General features: G+C 34.1%; 1 protein-coding gene across 3 annotated transcripts in view; it reads left to right on the forward strand.

Moving 5' to 3' along the window:
• Positions 1–439: 439 nt before the first annotated feature.
• nfatc2a (nuclear factor of activated T cells 2a) overlaps positions 440–16,738 on the forward strand; it is a 63,600-nt gene continuing 47,301 nt past the window's right edge. For 2 of the 3 annotated variants that reach the window (XM_062051886.1, XM_062051887.1), the window contains exons 1-3: positions 5,916–6,262; positions 9,026–9,965; positions 11,289–11,457. In XM_062051886.1, the coding sequence (XP_061907870.1) occupies positions 6,112–6,262; positions 9,026–9,965; positions 11,289–11,457 (1,260 nt within the window). In that variant the 5' untranslated portion in view covers positions 5,916–6,111. Of the gene's footprint in view, positions 614–5,915; positions 6,263–9,025; positions 9,966–11,288; positions 11,458–16,738 lie in introns of those variants that run through there. The other variant, XM_062051888.1, reaches the window with a different exon arrangement.

The raw sequence follows: 16,738 nt of genomic DNA on the forward strand, positions 1-16,738 counted from the left end.
TCCTTCTCCATGTCTCAAGGAGGGTAGAAATACAAGAAGACACACACAGAAGTGGCGGGTCCCCCGGGGCCCCACAAAGAGCTTGTTGTGTCGCTACCGTCCGAGAGCACAAGCCACAGCAATGGGGGGGGGGGTTGGGGAGTCGACGTCATAGATTCCTGAGTGTGGGTCCATGCAGGAAAAGCCCAGAGTCTCCCAACATGGAGGCGCTCCAGGTTTCCATGGCGAGGGAGCCCAAACAGGAGGAAACACTGAGGGAATCCCGTTATTTTGCAGCCTTGCAGCGTTATAAACACTCCCAGCCGGGGAGGGAAGCCGCTCTGATGCTCCTCACAGCCTCTGGACTCAACGCCGACTCTGCGCCTTCCACGCCGACTCCGCGCCTTCCACGCCGACTCCGCGCCTTCCACCTCGGACTCTGCTCCTTCCACCTCGGACTCTGCTCCTTCCACCTCGGACTCTGCTCCTTCCACGACGACTTTTTCTTTTCACCATGCTGTGATTTCTAATTTTTTTTTGACATTTCTTCCACTTTTTTTGTGATTTGGTGTCCAGATGTTCCGAGGGACTTGGAGGCTGGCCCAGTACCACAGCATGAGGTCCGTGGATCAAGGTACTGCTCGGGTGTTGTGAGGATCTGGTAATCAACACATTTTCATTCTTTTCTACTTACCCATTTTAACACCAGCCTTTAACGTCATGTCCTCCTCTCTTCCTTCTACGCCTTTACTCCGGTTCTGGACCAGAACCCACACCTTAGGACCTGTCCTTTTACTCATATTGTTACATTAGTAACTTCTTTTTACACTTAAATGACAGTTAAACATGTTAAAATGAGGTTGAAAACATTGCCTGTTCACATAATTAAGCTTTATGATGGCCACAGTTTGTATAAATATGTTTATCAGTAGGGATTAACTTCTTTTTACACTTAAATGACAGTTAAAAATGTTAAAATGGGATTTAAAACATTGCCTGTACACATAATAAAGCTTTATGATGGCCAGTTTGACTCAGGAACAGACTAATATTGTACATTAATAGGGATTAATTTCTTTTTACACTTAAATGACAGTTAAAAATGTTAAAACGAGATTGAAAAGATTGCCTGTACACATAATAAAGCTTTATAGTGGCCACAGTTTGACTCAGGAACAGACTATTATTATACATTAATAGAGATTAACTTATTTTTACACTTAAATGACAGTTAAAAATGTTCAAATGAGGTTAAAAACATTGCCTGTACACATAATAAAGCTTTATGATGGCCACAGTTTGACTCAGGAACAGACTATTTCTATGTATACATGCATTAATAGGGATTAACTTCTTTTTACACTTAAATGACAGTTAAAAATGTTAAAATGGGATTTAAAACATTGCCTGTACACATAATAAAGCTTTATGGTGGCCACAGTTCGACTCAGGAACAGACGATTATTGTACATTAATAGGGATTAACTTATTTTTACACTTAAATGACAGTTAAAAATGTTCAAATGAGGTTAAAAACATTGTCTGTACACATAATAAAGCTTTATGATGGCCACAGTTTATATAAATAGGTTTATCAATAGGGATTAACTTCTTTTTACACTTAAATGACGGTTAAAAATGTTAAAATGTGATTGAAAACATTGCCTGTACGCATAATAAAGCTTTATGATGGCCACAGTTTATATAAATATGTTTATCAATAGGGATTAACTTCTTTTTACACTTAAATGACAGTTAAAAATGTTAAAATGAGATTGAAAACATTGCCTGTACACATAATAAAGCTTTATGATGGCCACAGTTTATATAAATATGTTTATCAATAGGGATTAACTTCTTTTTACACTTAAATGACAGTTAAAAATGTTAAAATGAGATTGAAAACATTGCCTGTACACAAGTGTTATGATGGCTACAGTTTGACTCAGGAACAGACTATTTCTATGTATACATTTATTATTGGGAGATTAACTTCTTTTTACATTTAAATGACAGTTAAAAATGTTCAAATGAGGTTAAAAACATTGCCTGTACACATAATAAAGCTTTATGATGGCCACAGTTTATATAAAAATATTTATCCATAGGGATTAACTTCTTTTTACACTTAAATGGCAGTTAAAAATGTTAAAATTGAATTTAAAACATTGCCTGTACACATAATAAAGCGTTATGATGGCCACAGTTTGACTCAGGAACGGACTATTATTATACATTATTAGGGATTCACTTCTTTTTACACTTAAATGACAGTTAAACATGTTAAAATGAGGTTGAAAACATTGCCTGTACACATAATAAAACTTTATGATGGCCACAGTTTGACTCAGGAACAGACTATTATTATACATTAACAGAGATTAACTTCTTTTTACACTTAAACGACAGTTTAAGTTTGTCCACATGTCCGAAACATTTTATTTTATTATCTTATGACCATAGTCATAAAATGCAATATTATAGTGTGCCAAAACACCAAAAAATAATGTTAAAATATACATTTTTAACATTGGCACGAGCAGGACATCCTGGTTCTGATCCAGATTCAAGTCACACACCCAAAAGCAGCAATCAGGTGTTTCATTGAAAGTTGGTTCATAACAAATCTAGCATTTTCTCTGTGAAAAACTGCAAAACTGAACATTGTCAAGATGCAGTTGTGTCAATGCTGCATGTCAGACAGCAGGGGGCAGCACCACAATGCAAAGCCTGTTTTGTTGTTTTGGGAAAGGATTTATATTTCCTACCACCAACAAAGGGTTTAAAAAAATGTTTGTTAATATTTCAACATAAATGTTTTGTTTCATAATTTATTACTGTAACATAATTACTCAATTAAGGGAGAAAGACTATTTAAAAATGTACAAAAAGTACATATTGGTCATTATTGTCACCTTTCATGAAGATTTAAAAAAAAAAAATTTTTAAATACATGTCAAGAAATTAATTTAAATGAATATGAATTTAAACATTTAAATATCAAGAAATTAATTTAAATGAATATGAATTCAAACATATAAATATCAATAAATGTATTTAAATTATAATGAATTACATAGTCATTATTGTCACTCTTTATAGGGTTTTTTAGAATATAAATTAAAGTAAATATATAAATATCAATACATGTATTTAAAATTATTATTATTAATTACACATTAGTCATTATTGTCACTATGGAGATTTAAAGTAAACATATACATTTATTTAAAATTATTATGAATTACATATTAGTCATTATTGTCACTTTTATAGGGATTTTTAAAAATATAAATGAAAGTAAACATAAATATCAATACATTTATTGAAATTATTATGAATGACAAATTAGTCATTATTGTCACTCTTTATGGGGATGTTTTAATAAATCCAAAGTAAATTTAAAACATTAATTTAAATGAATATAGATTTTAAAACACGCCATTTAAGAGGAAAAAACAGCTATTTAAAATGACAAATTGGTTGCTATTGTCACTCTTTTGGGGGATTTTTTTGTAATAAATTAAAGGTAATCTAAATAAATGTCAAGAAATTAATTTAAATGAAGATGCATTTAAACACTGCCATTCAAAACCGTAAAACAGCTCTTTAAAATGGACAAAAACTGCAATTTAGTCATTAATGTCACTCCGTATAGGGATTTAAAAAATATATAAATTAAAGTAAAAACATAAATATCTAAAAATGTATTTAAATTATTATGAATTACATATTAGTCATTATTGTTATTCTTTATGGGGATATTTTTTTAAATAAATGAAAAGTAAACTAAATAAATATTAATACATTAATTTAAATGAATATAGAGTCACTTTTATGGGGATTTTTTAAAATATAAATTAAAGTAAACATAAATATCAATAAATGTATTTAAATTATTATGAATTACATATTAGTCATTACTGTCACTTTTATGGGGATTTAAAAATATATAAATTAAAGTAAACATATAAATATCAATACATTTATTTAAATTATTATGAATTACATATTAGTCATTATTGTCACTTTTATGGGAACTTTTTTAAATACAAATTAAAGTAAACATATACATTTATTTAAATTACTATGAATTACATATTAGTTATTATTGTCACTTTTATTGGGATTTAAAAAATATATAAATTAAAGTAAACATAAATATCAATACATTTATTTAAATTATTCTGAATTACATATTAGTCATTATTGTCACTTTTATAGGGATTTTTAGAATATAAATTAAAGTAAACATATAAATATCAATAAATGTGCTTAAATTATTATGAATTACAAATGAGTTATTATTGTCACTTTTATGGGGATTTTTTAAATATAAATTAAAGTAAACATATAAATATCAATACATTTATTTAAATTATTATGAATTACATATTAGTCATTATTGTCACTTATAGGGATTTTTAGAATATAAATTAAAGTAAACATATAAATATCAATAAATGTGCTTAAATTATTATGAATTACAAATTAGTCATTATTGTCACTTTTATGGGGATTTTTTAAATATAAATTAAAGTAAACATATAAATATCAATACATTTATTTAAATTATTATGAATTACATATTAGTCATTATTGTCACTTTTATGGGAACTTTTTTAAATATAAATTAAAGTAAACATATACATTTATTTAAATTATTATGAATTACATATTAGTTATTATTGTCACTTTTATGGGGATTTAAAAAAATAAATAAATTAAAGTAAACATAAATATCAATACATTTATTTAAATTATTCTGAATTACATATTAGTCATTATTGTCACTTTTATAGGGATTTTTAGAATATAAATTAAAGTAAACATATAAATATCAATAAATGTGCTTAAATTATTATGAATTACAAATTAGTCATTATTGTCACTTTTATAGGGATTTTTAGAATATAAATTAAAGTAAACATATAAATATCAATAAATGTGCTTAAATTATTATGAATTACAAATTAGTCATTATTGTCACTTTTATGGGGATTTTTTACATATAAATTAAAGTAAACATATAAATATCAGTACATTTATTTAAATTATTATGAATTACATATTAGTCATTATTGTCACTTTTATGGGGATTTTTTTAAAATATAAATTAAAGTAAACATAAATATCAATATGTTTATTTAAATTATTATGAATTACATATTAGTCATTATTGTCACTTTATGGGGATATTTTTTTAATAAATGAGAAGTAAACTAAATAAATATTGATCAATTAATTTAAATGAATATAGATTTTAAAACACCATTTAAGAGGAAAAACAGCTGTTTAAAATTACAAATTGGTTGCTATTGTCACTCTTTTTGGGGATTTTTAAAAAATATAAATTAAAGTAAACTTAAATATCAATACATTTATTTAAATTATTATGAATTACGTACTAGTCCTTATTGTTATTCTTTATGGGGATGTTGTTTTAATAAATCAAAATTAAACTAAATAACACATTGAATATGCATTTAAAACACACCATTTAAGAAGAACAACAACTATTTAAAAAATGACAAATTGGTTGCTATTGTCACTCTTTTGGGGGATTCCTTTTTTTTTTTTTAAATAAAAGTAAACCCAATGAAAATTAGAAAATGTATTTTTAATGAGTGTGAATTTAGAAAATGCCATTTACCTTATTGAAGTTTGAAAAATAACCTGACATAAATGTGAATCATTGTGTGGATTTATAATGTAATTTAAATGAAATTATTTATTCATGTGTCCAAAAGTATGTCAATCATTTTGAATAATTATTGGTGGTATTTATTGTTTTGTTTTTTTAAATGCTGTCCATGCTAATATAGCAGTAGTAGTGTAGCAATAGCTGTTAATTATTTGTGGTATTTATTGTTTTGTTTTTTAAATGCTGTCCATGCTATTATAGCAGTAGTAGTGTAGCAATAGCTGTTGTGGATTGAGCAGCACGTGGTGGCTGGTGTAGGTTCAGTTGGCAGGTGAGGCGTCTTGGCGGAGGTAATGTTTTAAAATAGAAAGGAGGAGGAGGATGTGTGCGTGATGACAATAGTTCCGCCTTGACGTGCAAAGGAGTGAGACAGGAAACATGCACACGCCTCCTCTTCCCTTCTGAGATTTTTTTTTCTTTTCTTTTTAATGATTACTTTTCGGCCTCCTCGCCGCTTTCTGCCGGGCGACGACGTCAGCCAGATGAGCTCTTTGTACCAGCAGCAGCTGAGCGATGGCGACCTGGACTTTAACATCTTGTTTGAATATGAAACACCTGCTGCGGGAGGACCGGGCCAAGGTGGGTCGGCTGCTGGGATTTGAGCAGCGTGGCGTGGAGGCGACGTGTGTGCGAGATGAGAGTTGGCAGGAAGTTACTTTGAAGTCTGAAATATAACACACTCAGGATTTGGAAGAGGATTTTTATACAACGTGGAACCATGCTGCTGGTTCAAGCTTTATTGTGTGGACAGACATTGTTTTTAATCTCATTTTAAACGGTCATTTAAGTGTAAAAAGAAGTTAATCCCTAGTAATACATGTATACATAGAAATAGTCTGTTCCTGAGTCAAACTGTGGCCATCATAACACTTTATTATGTGTACAGGCAATGTTTTTAATCCCATTTTATCATTTTTTAACTGTCATTTAAGTGTAAAAAGAAGTTAATCCCTATTGATAAATATATTTATATAAACTGTGGCCATCATAAAGCTTTATTATGTGTACAGGCAATGTTTTCAACCTCATTTGAACATTTTTTAACTGTCATTTAAGTGTAAAAAGAAGTTAATCCCTATTGATAAATATATTTATATAAACTGTGGCCATCATAAAGCTTTATTATGTGTACAGGCAATGTTTTTAATCCCATTTTAACATTTTTTTACTGTCATTTAAGTGTAAAAAGAAGTTAATCCCTATTGATAAATATATTTATATAAACTGTGGCCATCATAAAGCTTTATTATGTGTACAGGCAATGTTTTTAATCCCATTTTAACATTTTTTAACTGTCATTTAAGTGAAAAAAGAAGTTAATCCCTATTGATAAATATATGTATATGAACTGTGGCCATCATAAAGCTTTATTATGTGTACAGGCAATGTTTTCAATCCCATTTTAACATTTTTAACTGTCATTTAAGTGTAAAAAGAAGTTCATCTCTATTAATATTCGTACATTCATATTTTGGTACTTGATGCATGCTAAAATTAGCATGCTAGCATTTTAAACTAATTGTTCAGTTACACACCTCGGAGCGATGTATTTTGGCACTTGATGCATGTTACAGTTAGCATTTTAGCATGCTAGGTTTTTTTTAGCTAATTTTGTAGACAGACTACCATATTTTGGTACTTGATGCTAGCATTTAAAACAACATTTTCAGTTACACACCTCAGAGTGATACATTTTGGCGCTTGATGCATGTTACAGTTAGCATTTTAGCATGCTAACATGAGCTTTTTTTAGATAATTTCCCAGGTATACACCTCAGCGTCAAATATTTTGTTACTTGACAAATGACACCGTTTAACATGTATTTTGGCACTTGATGCATGTTACAGTTAGCATTTTAGCATGCTAGCCTTTTTTAGCTAATTTCGTAGATAGACCTCAGTCATATTTTTAGTACTTGATGCGTGCTAACATTAGCATGCTAGCATTTTAAACAACATTTTCAATTACACACCTCAGAGTGATACATTTTGGCGCTGGATGCATGTTACAGTTAGCATTTTAGCATGCTAACATTAGCTTTTTTTTTAGCTAATTTCCCAGGTATACACCTCAGCGTCAAATATTTTGTTACTTGACGAATGACACCTTTTAACACGTATTTTGGCGCTTGGTGCATGTTACAGTTAGCATTTTAGCATGCTAACATTAGCTTTTTTTTAGCTACTTTCCCAGGTATACGCCTCAGCGTCAAATATTTTGTTACTTGACAAATGACACCTTTTAACATGTATTTTGGCGCTTGATGCATGTTACAGTTAGCATTTTAGCATGCTACCATTAGCATGCTATTTTTTTAGCTAATTTCCCAAGTATACACCTCAGCGTCAAATATTTTGTTTCTTGACGAATGACACCGTTTAACATGTATTTTGGCGCTTGATGCATGTTACAGTTAGCATTTTAGCATGCTAACATTAGCGTGCTAACTTTTTTAGCTAATTTCCCAAGTATACACCTCAGCGTCAAATATTTTGTTTCTTGACGAATGACACCGTTTAACATGTATTTTGGCGCTTAATGCATGTTACAGTTAGCATTTTAGCATGCTAACATTAGCGTGCTAACTTTTTTAGCTAATTTCCCAAGTATACACCTCAGCGTCAAATATTTTGTTTCTTGACGAATGACACCGTTTAACATGTATTTTGGCGCTTGATGCATGTTACAGTTAGCATTTTAGCATGCTAACATTAGCGTGCTAACTTTTTTAGCTAATTTCCCAAGTATACACCTCAGCGTCAAATATTTTGTTTCTTGACGAATGACACCGTTTAACATGTATTTTGGCGCTTGATGCATGTTACAGTTAGCATTTTAGCATGCTAACATTAGCGTGCTAACTTTTTTAGCTAATTTCCCAAGTATACACCTCAGCGTCAAATATTTTGTTTCTTGACGAATGACACCGTTTAACATGTATTTTGGCGCTTGATGCATGTTACAGTTAGCATTTTAGCATGCTAACATTAGCGTGCTAACTTTTTTAGCTAATTTCCCAAGTATACACCTCAGCGTCAAATATTTTGTTACTTGACGAATGATACCTTTTAACATGTATTTTGGCGCTTGATGCATGTTACAGTTAGCATTTTAGCATGCTACCATTAGCATGCTAATTTTTTAGCTAATTTCCCAAGTATACACCTCAGCGTCAAATATTTTGTTTCTTGACGAATGACACCGTTTAACATGTATTTTGGCGCTTGATGCATGTTACAGTTAGCATTTTAGCATGCTAACATTAGCTTTTTTTAGCTAGTTTCTCAGGTATACGCCTGAAACACTTGAAGGTAGTAATTGTTTCCTCCTCCCCCCCGCAGATGACCCCAATCTCGGGTCGCACAAGCTCCTCAGTCCCGAGTCGGAGCAGGCCTTCCCCCTGGAGGAGGTCTCCCCGTACGCCAGCATCAAGTCCTGCAGCCGCGCCTACATCCAACACAACGCCGAGGTCCTGCCGCGTTACGACGGCCAGGAGGGGCGGAGCTACCTGGACGGCGCCCGGCCGGCGGTCTTGGCCTTGAGCCCGCGCATTGAAATCACTCCGTCGCGGGAGCACTACATCCACGCCGGGGACTCCCACCAGACCCAGCACCCCAGCGTCCACAGCCCCCGACCCACCCTCACCGTGCCCGGCCACGAGAGCCTGTCCTACCGGGAGCCCCAGTGCCTGAGCCCCGCCAGCAGCAACTCCTCCACCAGCTGGCACTCGGAGAGCTACTCCCCCTGGGCGTCGCCCTGCGTCTCCCCCGGCAGCGGCCACAACGACCTGTGCCCGCGCCTGCAGAACATCCACGCTGGCTCGCCAAGGACCTCCCCGAGCACCTCGCCCCGCGCCGGCCTAGCCGAGGACGGCTACCTGGGAGCGTGCTACCCCTCCCCGCGCCCCGGCTCCGGCTCCGGCTCCCGCGCTGGCTCCGGCGCCGGCTCCCCGCAAAGCAAACGCACCTACGACATGTACAAGAATCCCTCCTTGGTGCCCGGGATCCGCTCCCGCAGTCCGTCCCCGCACGGCGGCCAGGAGGACCACGGCATGGCAGCCAACTACACGCCGGGCGGTCTGAACGACGCCGTGAACGGTTTCGGCAGCTGTCTGCCTACTAAGATAGTCAAGACCTCCAACCAGGTCTACACTCTGTACCCGGAGCACCACAGCGAGGGGAACTACTTGGTGTCATGTGACCAGGACTTAAAGCCCGCCCCCGAGCCGTTCTTTGTCATCCCGCCCATCTGGCCCAAGCCGCTGGTCTCCAGCATCTGCAGGTGACTTGGAAAGAAATCCACAAAAAAATAACAATACAAAATAAATACAAAATTTAAAATAATACAAAAATTGAAATAAAAAAATTTAAATTATTGAAAAAAAATTATAATTATTTAAAAAAAAAGATAAAATTAAAAAAATAAATACATTAAAAAACAACAACAAAAAAAACAACAACAAAAACAATTAAACAAAAAAAAGAAAAACAAATAACAAAAAAATTTCAAAAAATAATAAAAAAATTGAAATAAAAATTTAAAAATTATTTAAAAAATGTATTTAAAAAAAATTAAAAAAATTCTTTAAAAAATTTATTTAAAAAATAAATAAAAATAAGATAAAATTACAAAAAATAAATAAATAACAAAACAAAAATTAAACAAACAAAAACAATTAAATAAAAAAAGAAAAAAAAATAATAAAAAATTAAAAAAATAAATAAAAAATGATTTAAAAAAAAAAAATTATTTAAAAAAAATTATATATATATACACTACCGTTCAAAAGTTTGGGGGCACCCAAACAATTTTGTGGAATAGCCTTCATTTCTAAGAACAAGAATAGACTGTCGAGTTTCAGATGAAAGTTCTCTTTTTCTGGCCATTTTGAGCGTTTAATTGACCCCACAAATGTGATGCTCCAGAAACTCAATCTGCTCAAAGGAAGGTCAGTTTTGTAGCTTCTGTAAGGAGCTACACTGTTTTCAGATGTGTGCACATGATTGCACAAGGGTTTTCTAATCATCAATTAGCCTTCTGAGCCAATGAGCAAACACATTGTACCATTAGAACACTGGAGTGATAGTTGCTGGAAATGGGCCTCTATACACCTATGTAGATATTGCACCAAAAACCAGACGTTTGCAGCTAGAATAGTCATTTACCACATTAGCAAGTATAGAGTGTATTTCTTTAAAGTTAAGACTAGTTTAAAGTTATCTTCTTCCTTCAAAAATAAGGACATTTCAATGTGACCCCAAACTTTTGAACGGTAGTGTATATTTTTATAAAAATAAGATAAAATAAAAAATAAATAAATTAATTAAACAAAAAAAAGAAATAAATAAAAAAAGAAAAACAAATAATAAAAAAATTGAAAAAAAACATTTGAAAAAATAAAAAAATGCAAATAAAAATAAGCTAAAATTTAAAAAAATAAAATACAATAAAAATAAGCTAAAATTTAAAAATAATAATAATAATAAATTAAAAAATAAATGAATAAAATAATAATAAATAAATACATAAATTAAAAAAAAGGAAATAAATCCACCTCCCTGACCCATCCCAGTCCTAATCTGTGGTTTTATTTTTTGGGGCCAGCATCCCGGTGGCGTCCCTGCCCCCTCTGGAGTGGCCCATGCCGGGCCGCACGGACCACTACCAGCTCCACATCGAGGTGCAGCCCAAACCGCACCACAGAGCTCACTACGAGACCGAGGGCAGCCGAGGCGCCGTCAAGGCCCACACAGAAGGACATCCTGTGGTGCAGGTAACCGCAGACGCCATTTCCTGCTGCTTTCATTCAGCCTTTTCTCCTCGACTCTTTCCTTTATGATTTTGTCACAACGCTGGTTAGTCTTTGTTAGCACGACCTCACTTTTTTACATATTCCTCCATTGACAAGGGAAAAAAAATCATGTCATCACGTTAGGGTTGTACGGTATACCGGTGCTAGTATAGTACCGCCATACTAATGAATCATATTGGGTACTATACCGCCTCTAAAAAGTACCGGTCCCACCCGCCCCCTGGTTGTCATCACGTGGTGACATTGCTGGTTTTACGAGCAGAGGAGCATGTTCGGCAGCGCGCACACACAGAGTACTTACAAGCAGACACAGTGTGTAGACAGAAAAGGGAGAATGGACGCATTTTGGTGTAAAAAGTAAAGATAAAGGTGAAGTTATAACACTGAAACACCCTCAGGAAGAGCTGCTTTAAGATAGCCATCCGCAGACTGCAATGTTTTAGCTACTTCTAAATCACTAATCCTCGCCTTCATGGTGACGAATAAAGTGAGTTTGCCTGCATGGCAGCTTTGTGTTATTAGAGTAAACATTGCAACATTTTCTTGTTACATTTCACCTGTTTGGTCCTTCATACCACTTTTTATGTTTTTAATTTTTTCAATCGTATTTTAAAATGGGCCGTGGGGCCGTTAAAAAATGACCTGCGGGCCGCAAATGGCCCCCGGGCCGCACTTTGGACACCCCTGGCTTAAACCAAAAATAAACAAAAGGTGAGTGCCCCTAAGACAGGGGTCGGCAACCCGCGGCTCTAGCGCCGCCCTAGTGGCTCTCAGGAGCTTTTTTTAAAAATGTATGAAAAATTGAAAAATATGAGGAGAAAAGTTTTTGTTTTAATATGGTTTCCGTAGGAGGACAAACATGACGCAAACCTCCCTAATTGTTATAAAGCACACTGTTTATATTAAACATGCTTCACTGATTCGAGTATTTGGCGAGCGCCGTTTTGTCCTACTCATTTTGGCGGTCCTTGAACTCACCGTAGTTTGTTTACAAATATAACTTTCTCCGACTTTCTAGGACGTGTTTTATGCCACTTCTTTTTCTGTCTCATTCTGTCCACCAAACTTTGAACGTTGTGCGTGAAGGCACAAAGGTGAGTTTTGTTGATGTTATTGACTTGTGTGGAGTGCTAGTCAGACATATTTGGTCAGTGCATGACTGCAAGCTAATCGATGCTAACATGCTATTTAGGCTAGCTATATGTACATATTGCGGCATTATGCCTCATTCGTAGGTATATTTGAGGTCATTTAGTGTCCTTTATAATTCAATGTATATCTCATGACACATGTAATATGGCTTTTAATTTTTTGCGGCTCCAGACAGATTTGTTTTTGTATTTTTGGTCCAATATGGCTCTTTCAACATTTTGAGTTGCCGACCCCTGCCCTAAGAAAAGGCATTGAAGCTTAGGGAAGGCTATGCAGAACCAAACTAAAACTGAACTGGCTACACAGTAAACAAAAACAGAATGCTGGACGACAGCAAAGACTTACTGTGGAGCAAAGACAGCGTCCACAATGTACATCCCAACATGACATGACAATCAACAATGTCCCCACAAAGAAGGATGAAAACAACTGAAATATTCTTGATTGCTAAAACAAAGTAGATGCTACAGGAAAATACCCCAAAAAAGAGGAAAAGCCACCAAAATAGGAGCGCAAGACAGGAAGTAAAACACTACACACAGGAAAACAGCCCAAATAAGTGCAATGATGTGACAGGTGGTGACAGTACACCTACTTTGAGACAAGAGCTATAGTGATGCATGCTTGGTTATGCTTTAAAGTTATATACAACAACTTTTACTGTCAACTGAGTTTCATTTTTTAAAGATTTCTGCCGGTGGTGGTTTTCCCGGCGCATTTTTTCAAGGCAAAAAATGTGCCTCGGCTCAAAAAAGGTTGAAAAACACTGCACTAACTAACTAACTAACTAACTTACTTACTAACTAACTAACTAACTAACTAAGCCTTAGTCTAGTTCTCAGTGTTGACTCTTTTTGGCATCTTTTCCACTTCCCCTGCGAAGGCAGTTCTGCCCCAGTGGCTGCACTCCTTCACCCCACTTTACTTTTCCTAGTCGCCGCTCAGTCATGACTCACTGCGCCTGCACGTTGCCGTGACAACCACCCCCCCCCCCCCCCCCCCCCCCCCAGACCCTCCTCTGTCCATGACCAGGGCGATGGAGTCCGGCCCGTCGCCATAGTTACTTGGAAAGATTGTTCCCAAGATGCGATGTGTCACTCTCTGGAGAGGACAGACATGTTTATAAGTCAACATGTTCTCAGTTCTGATTCTTCGTACCAGGTCGGCGTTTTTAAAAAACAAACAAACAAAAAAAAACAACCTTGTGGTGGTTTCCTCACTCAAAGGTTTCAAAACGTCAGAAGTTTCTGCTTCTCACACTCATAAAATAATTGGATGTTATTTGTCTGCTTGGACTAAGTGTGGATGATAATAAGCATTTATTATAGTTCAATTATGTGTAATACGTTTTTGGTCCAAATAATCATAACTTATGGGCCTGCTGAAATGCAAGGAACCTCGATTTATGAACTTAAAGGCCCATCAAAATTTACGCGGGAATTTTCTGGTTTTAACAATATTTTGTGGTTATTTAATTAAACTAAACAGTGGAACCTCGAATTATGAACTTATTTGGTTCTTGCACAGGGTTCGCTAAAATTTGCTTGATTATACACATTTTTCCATAAGATATCATGTAAATATGAATAATGGCTTCCAGCCTCCACAAAACTCCATATTTTAGTGAAGGTTTCTACACTTTATACACAATATTTATACCAAACAAACATAACAAGTCTCTTTATTAACAAGCCAAAACAACAAAAAAAACCTCTATACAATCACATAAATAAATGATATTCTACAATAATATAAATAAAATACATTTGTATCAAGAAAAATGTAGTATACCTTATATTTAGAACATTTTATACAGATGTTTTTAAATAAATACGTACAATATAGTACATTATTTGGCAATTTAAATTGTTTAAGTTTATATTAAAAAGTATGATGAATAAATCATTCCAAGCGCTAAACTATTATGAAATATTTATTTTTTTTAAATTGCTTCAATGCAAGCAGGCCCATATTTTTATTCCTCGTACTTCAACTTTTATTATTATGGTTCCGCACGTTTCTCTCGCGATTAATATGAGACGGAGCGGCCAAGGAACCCCCACATATGTTATACCGTCGGACAGGTTTCACTCGCGCATACGGGGGTATTTTAAGTTGGCAACATTTCGTGTTACCATGGTGACGCTATTACATATAATGTAAATAGGAATAATGGCTTCCAGCCTCCACAAAACTCCATATTTTAGTGAAGGTTTCTACACTTTATACACAATATGTATACCAAACAAACATAACAAGTCTCTTTATTAACAAGCCAAAACGACAAAAAAACAATCACATAAATAAATAATATTCTACAATAATATAAATAAAATACATTTGTATCAAGTCAAAAAATAAAATGGTTAAAAATGTAGTTTAGCTTATATTTAGAACATTTTATACAGATTTTTTTTAAATAAATATGTACAATATAGTACATTATTTGGCAATTTAAATTGTTTAAGTTTATATTAAAAAGTACAATGAAGAAATCATTCCAAACGCTAAACTACTATGAAATATTTATTTTTAAAACATTATGGGCCTGCTGCAATGCAAGCAGGCCCATATTGTTATTCCTCGTACTTCAACTTTTATTATTATGGTTCCGCACGTTTCTCTCGCGATTAATACAAGACGGAGCGGCCAAGGAACCCCCACATATGTTATACCGTCGGACAGGTTTCACTCGCGCCTACGGGGGTATTTTAAGTTGGCAACATTTTGTGTTACCATGGTGACGCTAGTACATATAATGTAAATATGAATAATGGCTTCCAGCCTCCACAAAACTCCATATTTTAGTGAAGGTTTCTACACTTTATACACAATATGTATACCAAACAAACATAACAAGTCTCTTTATTAACAAGCCAAAACGACAAAAAAACAATCACATAAATAAATAATATTCTACAATAATATAAATAAAATACATTTGTATCAAGTCAAAAAATAAAATGGTTAAAAATGTAGTTTAGCTTATATTTAGAACATTTTATACAGATTTCTTTAAATAAATATGTACAATATAGTACTTTATTTGGCAATTTAAATTGTTTAAGTTTATATTAAAAAGTATGATGAATAAATCATTCCAAGCGCTAAACTACTATAAAATATATATATTTTTTAAAATATGGGCCTGCTGCAATGCAAGCAGGCCCATATTGTTATTCCTTGTACTTCAACTTTTATTATTATGGTTCCGCACGTTTCTCTCGCGATTAATACGAGACGGAGCGGCCAACTGACCCCCACATATGTTATACCGTCGGACAGGTTTCACTCGCGCCTACGGGGGTATTTTAAGTTGGCAACATTTCGTGTTACCATGGTGATGCTATTACATATAATGTAAATATGAATAATGGCTTCCAGCCTCCACAAAAATCCATATTTTAGTGAAGGCTTCTACACTTTATACACAATATGTATACCAAACAAACATAACAAGTCTCTTTATTAACAAGCCAAAACGACAAAAAACAATCACATAAATAAATAATATTCTACAATAATATAAATAAAATACATTTGTATCAAGTCAAAAAATAAAATGGTTAAAAATGTAGTTTAGCTTATATTTAGAACATTTTATACAGATTTCTTTAAATAAATATGTACAATATAGTACATTATTTGGCAATTTAAATTGTTTAAGTTTATATTAAAAAGTACAATGAATAAATCATTCCAAGCGCTAAAGTACTATGAAATATTTATTAAAAAAAAAAAAAAGGGCCTGCTGCAATGCAAGCAGGCCCATATTGTTATTCCTCGTACTTCAACTTTTATTATTATGGTTCCGCACATTTCTCTCGCGATTAATACGAGACGGAGCAGCCAACTGACCCCCACATATGTTATACCGTCGGACAGGTTTCACTCGCGCAAAGGGGGGTATTTTAAGTTGGCAACATTTCGTGTTACCATGGTGACGCTATTACATATAATGTAAATATGAATAATGGCTTCCAGCCTCCACAAAAATCCACATTTTAGTGAAGGTTTCTACACTTTATACACAATATGTGTATATGTATATGTTATACCGTCGGAAAGGTGTCACTCGCGCCTACGGGGG

The sequence above is a fragment of the Entelurus aequoreus genome, linkage group LG07, assembly GCF_033978785.1.
Source record: "Entelurus aequoreus isolate RoL-2023_Sb linkage group LG07, RoL_Eaeq_v1.1, whole genome shotgun sequence".
Classification (NCBI taxonomy): domain Eukaryota; kingdom Metazoa; phylum Chordata; class Actinopteri; order Syngnathiformes; family Syngnathidae; genus Entelurus; species Entelurus aequoreus.